This window comes from Rhopalosiphum padi, chromosome 2 (assembly GCF_020882245.1).
Source record: "Rhopalosiphum padi isolate XX-2018 chromosome 2, ASM2088224v1, whole genome shotgun sequence".
Classification (NCBI taxonomy): Eukaryota; Metazoa; Arthropoda; class Insecta; order Hemiptera; family Aphididae; genus Rhopalosiphum; species Rhopalosiphum padi.
Window position 1 is genome coordinate 20,303,908 of NC_083598.1, and position 10,324 is coordinate 20,314,231.

The following is a 10,324-nucleotide window of genomic DNA, read 5'->3' on the forward strand; positions in this document are numbered from 1 at the left end:
GAGGAGAAATAATTATTATACTGGTGAGTATTCAATGTCGTTAAAATTTAAACTTCGAACAGCCATAAAAAATGTATTTGACTTTCTGGTAGAAATTTTTTTTAAAAATTAATCATGTAACTATTTTGTTATTTATTTTTCAGTTATACAAAACAAAAATACAAAATCGATTTTGTCAAAAACTAGATTTGCGTAAAACTTTCTGTTTTTCTTTAATTTTTTCTTTGTTTTTTTTTCGATAATTTTAAAAATACTGGTAATTTTTAATTTTGACTCCTCAAAATTACAAAATAGAATACATTTTTTATCCATAACCACCCTAATGGTTAAAAATTGAATTTTTTAACTACTTATCGTGTATATATAAACAACAAAAACACACACACATATCTGGACTTCTGTGAAGTAAATATTTAGCCACAACTATAATATGATATTAAAAAAATGTGTTGAAACGGGTTCCATTAGGTTTGTGCTAGGGGGAGCAAAATCCTAAATACGGCCCTGATATGTATTCATATTATTGAAGTAATATATAGTTTTATAATATTTTTTTAAATTTTATAATATACGCTAGACTAAATTGGGAATACTTATAAAATATAACTATTAAAGTATTAACTGTTATTGATAATATTTTTGTCTTTATTTGTACAGCATGATTTTACTTCATAGAAAATACAATCTTAAATTCTTAAATATAAAATAACTAAATGCGTTAAGCAATTAAAAAAAATACATAATATAATATAAATATAAATCGAAATTCAACAAATATCTATGTTATGTATAAAAATAATACAATTTGGCAAAAAAAATGTATGTTCAAATTGAAATTTGTTTTAAATTGTATTTTATATTAAATACTTATAATAATTATATATCTTATATACTATATAGGTACAAACATTTTTTGGACTGATACTAAATTTGTCTATAAAAAAAAATATATATGTATATACCTATCAATACCATATTAAATCAAATATCGACGTAGTTAAAATATTGTTATGTTCTAACATACGAATTAATTGTAAATCAAACAGTCTTGTGATTCGATACCTAGTATATATGAAATATAATATTATTATATATGTGTTTATGGGTATGTACAATAGTTATCTAATTTAATATACAACGACAATAACGATTGTCGCGTTAGTCTGATGTCAACGTGATTGCATAACAATTTGATACTTTATTCAATATCCAATCTATGGAGATCCATCGAGTGGTTTCAGTATTAATGGGTACGTGTCGGGCGGTAGAGCAAGACGTGCCTCGGGTATTGCCAATTGAGCAGTGGCCTTTACCTCGTATCTTTGCAGTATGCCTGCGAGCAGTACGAACCCAAATCCGGAAACCAATTGCTGTCCAATACATGTCCTTTTGCCGGTGCCGAACGGCAGAAAGTATTCCGGTTTCCGGATGCACAGCTTTTCGCCAGACTTGCGGTGTATGAAACGATTGGGATCGAATACGTCCGGGTCGACCCATAACGTCGGGCTGGTGTTGATTTCATAATTATTAAGTATAATGCACGTGCCTTTTGGTATTTTGAAACCTAATGGACACAAACGTAAAAAGAAATATAAATATAGGCAAGGATACTTCTATTATATTGAAAAATTATATTGTAAACATGTAATTGTATATTATAGTTATATTATATACGTATATAATCACAATCGCATGTGGTATCAAGATTTATTTTAAGATTATTAAATTATTAGTTATTTTAAGATCTTAATAATGTAAGTATGCATTTTTTTTAATTATAAAAAGCATTTGTCGTGTTCATTGATATTAGTTATTTTTGAATGGTAAGAATATCACAAATTAAAATAAAATTTAGTGCTCTTTTCAAATTTTTCATGAAACTCAATAAAAGTTTTCGACGTTTAAAATATACACATCTGGTCTGTTGATTAAAAATTAATGTGCAGTTTTTGGATTTTTCCATTAGTACCTATGTAATGATTTCGGCAAAACCACGAGTCTATCTCACCTTTGATCGTAGTGTCTTCTGTTGCCACGTGAGGAACGATGGGCGACGAAATGAATCGTAGAGTCTCGAACAGAGTGGCCTCGGTGTACGGCATGTCCGGCTTGTCGTAGAGACGGACTAAACGTTGGCCGCCGGTGACTCGTTCGGCTTCGTCTCGGATCGCTTGGGCCACGTGTGGTCTGGTGGCCACCATGGATAGGGCGAGCATGACCATGTTGCCGACGGCCGAATGACCACCGATGAAGTCTTCAAGTTCGAACAGCACGTGGTCCATTTTAAGTCTGGGATCCTTGCGCAGGCTCATGAGAAGAGCGTCGGTGAAGTCTGTCGGTTCCTGTTCGTCGTCGTCGTCATAGCCACCGCCATCTATCGCAGCGGCCATAGACTTCACGTAACTACTCCTCTTCGACACGACTGTGTCCATAATATACCGTCTAATGTGCGTCGACCACGCGGTCAGCTTTCGCATGTGGCTCGCGTAGAATGGCTTCAGCCACGGTAAGAAGTCCACCGCGTAACCTTGGTTGATGTCCCAGAATATCTCGTCAAACGTCCTGACCATGGTTTGGAACTTAGGATCACTATAGTCGAATTGCGTGGAACACATGAATCGAATGAACATGTTGGCGCAGGCCATCAGCAAAGGTTGCTTCACCTGTACCTCGCGCTCCGGACCACGGCCGGTGACTGTGGCCAACGATTCCAAGAATATGTCCAGCTCATCGGACGCAATGGAGTCCAACAGACCGTAGTTGGACGAACACACTTTCGGAGAACAGTACATTCGAGCTATCTTCCTCCTGGTCTCTTGAAGCCATGACCAATCGCATAGCGCCAGAGCTGAAGAAAAGCAAAACAAAAACATATTGATATTAGTCCGATCACCTTAGCCTTTAAATAAATTACCTACCTATATCTAGATTTAATTTAAATTTGATTTTTGACACAAATCTAGTTTTTACTTTCATTTATAGTTGAATAATTAATAATTTATAATTTTAGGTTAGTGGTTTCGACAATGTTCGAATTGGAAATATAAAAGAAACGGGACTCTCAAATGTAAAAAAATTAGCGTTCCACTCCATGATTAAAACCAACCTAACCCCTAACGTTAGAGTTAACCGAGAGTCCTAAGTCTCTAAAAATGGGAAGGAAAACGTACTAGTTTGCATACATTTCATAAATATAATATATTTATATTATAAGATCGCCCAAACGATGTATTGGATAAATTAGGGGTCCGTGTAAATACGCCCAAACGATATATTATTTTGGATTATTCATCCAAATGAAATCTACCCTAAATAGTTGATCTGATGTTATGCACTGTATTATTATACGTATATCGACGTTGTAAAACGATTTTTATTGATATAAAATCTATACTCGAAATCACCATCAGTCATTTTATATTATTATATTATTTACATGCGCGGCCATTTATATTTATATTTGATTACCTATATTTGAATTATATAAGTACATGATTCATTTAAATGCACTATTATACTTCCTAATTGCGATCACGTTTAAGACATTTTTATTCAATCAACAATAGGTGTACTGTAACGAATATATTTTTAAAATAATAACATTTAAAAAATTCCTCATTGTTACAAATTGAAATACAAAATAAATGTATTAATTACATAGCATTATTTTTTGAATGCCTATAGTGATGCCTACACAACTTATAATATATAGGTAGAAAATATCGCTTTTTTAAGATAATGAAGTCTGATGCTCTAATAACAAAAATGTCTTCATAGTATGCTTTTGAGTATTATATAAATTTTATTTATGGATTAATATTGTTTTTCCAGGTAAATAAATAAATACAAGTATTATTAACAGTAATAAGATCTTCATAAATATGATTTGTGTTTTGGTATTGTTATCTATCTGTGTGTCCATTTTGGTATAATTTTTACAAATTCCACAAATATAAATATTTAAACCTTATTTACAGGCATATAAATTATAATATAGTATAGTATACAGCTAGTGACAAACGTATAATATGGTATATCTATCTCTACGTTTAATATTGCAGAATGCAGTTATGCGGTATACTTGATCGATACTGTTAACGTATAATATGTAATATTATTGCTGCGTTGATTATTATAGTGAGTAATGAGTATTAGATTTTATACGTGAACAATGTACCCAAAATTATATATACGTTTAAAGATTACTACTCATAATATGATGATAACAGTGTTATATATAATGCCCAATTTCAACTAATTACTGAAATTATTCATGACATATTATGATCACTTTTAAGAGACATTTTTATGGCTATATTATATTTAATTATTGAGTAATTATTTTGCTCAATTAATTTAAAATTAACTAATTATTTAAAATTATATAGTTATTCCTTAGTTTTTCAAGACTAAATAAGAGATTTTGTTTAAATTAATAATATTTATATATAATATATTTTATTTATTTATATTTATTTATATATTTATTTATATTTATTTCATTACATTGAAGATAAAGTCTAATATAGACCATGGACCAAAAAAGGGAAAGGGCTATAAGAGCTGAACCAAACAATAAACAATAATTTTTATGCCATCACCAAAACATTAGTGATGTCTGATGAAAATCCTTGAAACATAATTTTTGATTTCCCTGTTTAGTTAAGCAACTGTAATAATAAGAAATGAACAAACTTATTGTTTTATCTTATGAGAATGTTTAGGTTAAAAAAATCTTGTATAAAATAAAGGTGAATAATTTTTTTTTTTGATTACTCGTATATTATAATTGTAAACATAAAAATAATTTTAGTTTTTATTATACCTCATAAACATAACGCATGTCTATTGACGTTAGTAATATTTTACGACTTCAATGTATCATTTTTGCCTATACTTAAACCCCTTAATGTTACAATAATGAATAAAACTACTAAATAATATTATTATTGATTTTTGGAATCTTTTTTACTAACTAAATTCAGTGGTGAAATTGCGATTTTTTCGTTAGGTTTCTACCAGTTATCATCCATTGGGTCCCTTTAATCGAAATGTTGACATTATCTAAGTAAGAAATTTTAAAATGTATTTATATTTATGAGTAGTTATAATATATATATATATATATATATATATATAATATATTATATACTATTGAAATGATAACGCTCATTAGTCATTATACTAATTAATCATTACAAATATGTTAAAATGTTACCTAATTATACTAGAGATAATTAATTAGAGATAATAAAATATTATAAAAAAGTTACTCTTAATTTCATAAACATCTTGCGCCTTAGTATAATTAACTTAAATTATATACATATTAGAAATAGTTAATTTTAAAACTTTTGATACCTATAATCACTAATAGACGTCATCGTGAAAAAATATTACAATAAACTAATAAATACGAAAATGGTTTTAAAGTAATTTTTTATGTTTTAATAAAAAATGTATAATACATTGATAATGTTCTTATAACGTCTTATTTAAATTAAAATTGTATTCAATTTAGTATAAACGAAGATTGGTGGGTGATTTTTAGAGGAGTCATTTGGTCCCTAGGTTTTTGGCTTCTATTTGCCAATATTTACTAGAAAAAAATGCAAAAATCCGCAATAAATGTCGAACTTTATTGGACAAATATTATAGTGTACCGTATGTACTCGTAGTTTGTACGTATAGGAAATGCAGCTATTATTCTTATAGCGATATGTTACATATTGTAATTAGTTGCAATTATAATGTATGTACTACGATAAAAAATATTGGGAAATACCTTTATATAACGACAATGAAATCATTACTAATAGTAATTTTATATGATTTTATTTGGTTCGGAAAAAAATAAATGGGACTATTTAACATTAGCAAAAATTATCTGATGAGAAAAAACAAGTGGTTTTCAATACACTTATTTAATATGTATAGGTACAATATTAATATTTCGTAAACCAAAATACACCAGAGTGCAAAGTTCAATAACTTAATAACTGATATTCAATACAGTGTATTGCCCTCTATTTAAAATTGTTTGAACCCAATTAAACTTCCAAATAGTGTTAAATTTCATGTAAAGAAAATAATATAGCATGATAAATCATCCTTATTTTGACGTTTAACCTGTAATTTGATTAGCAATTCAATTGGCACCCATACCTACATAATGAAAGTAATACATTGCATATCCAGCATATTTACGTCAATATAGTACCTATTTAAAAACACTTACAATAATGTATTTAGTTGATTCATAATTATATACTTATTAATAAACCATAAAATATTTTAGTAAACTAATTATTGTTATTATTAATTATAAATATTGATGTGTTGGAATTTTTTTTAAAGTATTATATAACCGTAAAAAAAAATATTTCATAATTCATAATGTTTACTTTTAGTTTTTACGCAGTGATGAGTGGGATACACATATTACATACCAAACAGTTTCAACAAAGAGACGAATAATAAATATGAATGTCCGTCATTGAATCAATTAAATTTTGAATAGGATTTAATAATAATAATGAAACACTTCTATTGCGGTAGGCGCATAAGACAAAATCTAACTAGATCACAGATTCCGGGTTTTGGATATTTATACTCATTTCGTTCATGGCATTGTAAAACATATTGGTGTGTAATAATATACCGATGTACATTGTCATATAATGTGTTATTGTTTTACCTTACGAATACGATAATGAATTGAAAAATTTAAAAAGACTATTCTAACCGGCAACAGCTCGCAGTTTTAAAAATAGGTACCTCCTTAGTGCTTATAGAACGGTTTTAAAACTGTACTTATGTTACTTATTAATAAAAATGTCAAACATCAGGTCAAAGTACTGTCGTTCTTTTAGTACTAACTAGATGAAATAAATAATCTATGTGTACACACACCTATTATATACAAATTCAAATTTTTGTAGAATCATTTTTTAAAATGAAAAAAAATTGACAATACATTAAAAAAATAACTAAATAAGAAAACTTACGTCATGATATAAAATTATCATGAATTCATCGTGTTAAAATGACCATCGATGGTCAAATGAAATGAATATTATATCAGAATTTTTTTTTTATACTCATAAAGATTATTCAGATTTAGTATAGTACAAAAATTAAAAATTTTATTTTGTTGAACAATATTATTTAAAAATAAGTACATATATTTTGTTTAAAAGTGTTAATTCTTTGTCATTTTCAATATTATTAAAATAAATAATTTGTATTAGTTATAATAACAATTTCGTTTCGGGAAATTCTCGCCCATAAAATTGTTTTCGAGAATAATATGCTCATCAATACATTATATTATATTATAATTATATTCTAGAGCACACCGCGAAAATTTGTCTAAAACTCTAAAAACAATAAAAATAAAACGACTAAAATAAATGATAATAATATATAACGTAGACAAGAATTCAATTTTTTTTTAAATATTAGAAGTAATACATTTTAATATAATATTAATATATTCTTATATTATTATTATACTATAATAATAATTACATAATTGTATTATATATATATATATTTTAAGATGAATTAAATAATATTTTCATTAATTTTCATTTTGTTTGATTTTACTTTAACTTTCTTTGGAATAGTTTGATTGAACATAATATGCATTATTAATTGGTTACCACTTTACCAGTGTGATGTTATATACATCTGCATACACTCAAACGCGTGTTTGAAACCGCGTCAAAAAAACACGCGTGACTCAAAAACATACGAATAAGTAAAAAATCATTAACGATTTTTATACTATCGTAGTAATAACAATAAATAAAAAAATTCCGTCTTAAAATATGTGTATCTAATATATATCCTTAACCGTAAGATTTATATATACTATAGAGCGACCGCACATATACTTCACTCTTATAATTCATCGATATGTGATTATAATGTATATATATATATATATACAGATACTCACAGTTGTTGCGGTCTCCAGCGAACAGCGCATTGTACCGGGAAAAATCGGGTCGCCCGCCAAACTTGGAACCGTTGGTGATGAGTACCTCCTTTATGGACGGGTAATCGTTGACGATCACGCACGGCATCGATCCCATGTTCATGGCATAGACGGGTCCGTACCGATGGGCCAGCTCGGTGAACCGGCGGAACGGATTGTCCCTGTGTCCATCCATGACGTGCAGCGCCCCGATGACCGGGTACGCCGTCGGACCGTCTAGCACGGCGGTGCGGGCGGCGTCTGTGGCTGTGGCCGGTCGACGGCGCGCGGTCCATGGCCCGCGGCCGCACGCCGATGCGACCGCCAGCATCAGGAGCACGACGAACAGCAGCAGAGACAGCGTGACGGTGACGGCATCAGCACCGGCCACTACCCCGTTCGCGGTGTCCATAGCCACTCTGCGTCGGCCGCCTGTCCGCCGGCTGAGTACTGTGCGCGAGCGCGCCCCCAGTGACTACGCCCGGACGACGACGGTGAACACGAACACGCGCGCGGCGCGCGCACACACACCTTCGGATGCTGAGGCCACGGCCGTCCGCCCCCTCCCCAACCCAAAGACGCTGCCCAGAGTGCAGTCGAATCTATATAGTATTATATTAATATTATTGTGAGTACGCGCGACGACGGGGCTACGAGCGAGTGAGAGAGAGTAAGAGAGAGAGATTTATAGCGAAGGAAGCAGACGGAGTCGCTGTAAAAGTGAGAAGACGGAGGATACAGAGAAGGATTGTGCGAGACGAAAGGGAATGAGGAGAAGAAGACGCGAAGGAGAAGAGACCAAACGAGTGCCGTTTGCTGTATAATATAGAATATGTAATAGTAATATTATGCGCGTGTATAGAGATGATAATAATGTTTATTATTAAAATGTTCTTCAGCGGCTGGCGAGTTGGTTTCGCCGGCGGCGATGACGATCACACGAGACGACGGCGACGACGACGACGACGGGAACGTGTTGCGCCCGTGGACGGGTGTAGCAGGCGGCGGGGTTGCGGCGGCGGTGCAGTTGTTGGGCGGCGGTGGCGATCGGCGAAGGGGATTTTTTTTAGTTTTTTTTTTTTTTTTTTATCCCGAAAACAAAAAAGCGTACATCTATAATAATATTATTTATAGCGACCTGCAACGTATAGATACTACCTATTTTATTATATAAAATTCGGTTTTGTCGGAGTCGCGTGCACCCGACAAATTATGAAAACGCGTTTAATACTAATAACGCGCGTCCGTGTGTGGACCCGGCTATATATAGGTGACATCGGTTTCGTTCACATTATTGTATATTATAGCAGCGCACTCGGTTTTCCGATCCCCCTCCCTGCCCCCTGGCAGCGCAGCACTATTTCGCATGCCTATATAGTGTAAATATCGTATACATATAACGATATACCAGTATATTCGTTGCTATATGTACAGTGTGATTCGTCAAGCATGCTCACCCCTTTTTCTTGGTAATGCAGTTATTTAAAATCTGAATTTTGAATTTTTAAACATCACCTAAAGATTATAATTTCAAATTCTTAAGGTTTTCTTATACATCTGCTTAAGAAATGTCTTGTTTCGATACAAACTTCTGTTATTTTTTTTATTATAAAAACCATGCACCATATTCTACTTCTTCAAATTATTTAGTAGATGAATTTTCAGAAAATTTTGAAGTATCGAAATCAAAATTCGAAATTGTAGTTTTTGATATATTTAATTTTGTGTACTAAGGATAAAAGTTTGCTAGATAAAATGTATGGTGATTTGAAAATGTTTTTAATTATTATTTATAATTAATAAAAATTGTCCAATAAATATTACAGAACTTATAAAATATATGTTTTAACATTTTTACAGACTTGTATATATTTGTATAAACATATTAAACACTATAATCATATTAATAATTCAAAATTTATTCGTTTGAATTTTGATTTTGTCAATTTTGATACATCAAGTATCAACATTTTTAGAAAAATTATCTACTGAATAATTTACTCATTTGAAAAACAAAAGTTATTGTATCTGTTTCAAGAATTTGAAAATATGGGTTTTAAGTATAATATTTAAACACTCCAAAAATCATAATTAGAATAAATTCATTTTTAACTGATTAATGGGGGTGAACGTGTTTGGTGAATCATCCTGTATATGTATTTAAGTAAAGCAGTGAGTGGGAATCAAACGAGAAGAGGAAGAACGTGCGTGAAAAAAAAACGGAAAACCAAAAGGATACATCAGCGACTGTAATAATTATTATTCGTCATTATAGATACAAAATTATGCCTAATATCATTATACATCGTATCGCGCGCGTCGTTGAATGACGTAGAATATAAT

The 10,324-nt window shown here is 31.1% G+C and overlaps 1 protein-coding gene across 1 annotated transcript; it reads right to left on the reverse strand.

Annotated features, from left to right (window-relative positions):
- Positions 1-797: 797 nt before the first annotated feature.
- Positions 798-9,184, reverse strand: LOC132922298 (cytochrome P450 307a1-like). Its single transcript, XM_060985745.1, has 3 exons — positions 7,964-9,184; positions 2,009-2,848; positions 798-1,564 (listed from the first exon to the last, which is right to left on the reverse strand). The coding sequence occupies exons 1-3, from the start codon at positions 8,391-8,393 to the stop codon at positions 1,215-1,217; spliced, it is 1,620 nt and encodes a 539-aa protein (XP_060841728.1). The 5' UTR covers positions 8,394-9,184; the 3' UTR covers positions 798-1,214.
- Positions 9,185-10,324: the final 1,140 nt, after the last annotated feature.

What these genes read in the sequence shown, in the direction of transcription:
- LOC132922298 (XM_060985745.1), bottom strand. Translation starts at nt 8,393, where the DNA reads ATGGACACCGCGAACGGGGTAGTGGCCGGTGCTGATGCCGTCACCGTC. An exon ending in CGCTGGAGACCGCAACAACT is followed by an intron (nt 2,849 to 7,963) that starts GTGAGTATCTGT and finishes GCTTTTCTTCAG; the next exon opens with CTCTGGCGCTATGCGATTGG. An exon ending in AGAAGACACTACGATCAAAG is followed by an intron (nt 1,565 to 2,008) that starts GTGAGATAGACT and finishes TGTGTCCATTAG; the next exon opens with GTTTCAAAATACCAAAAGGC.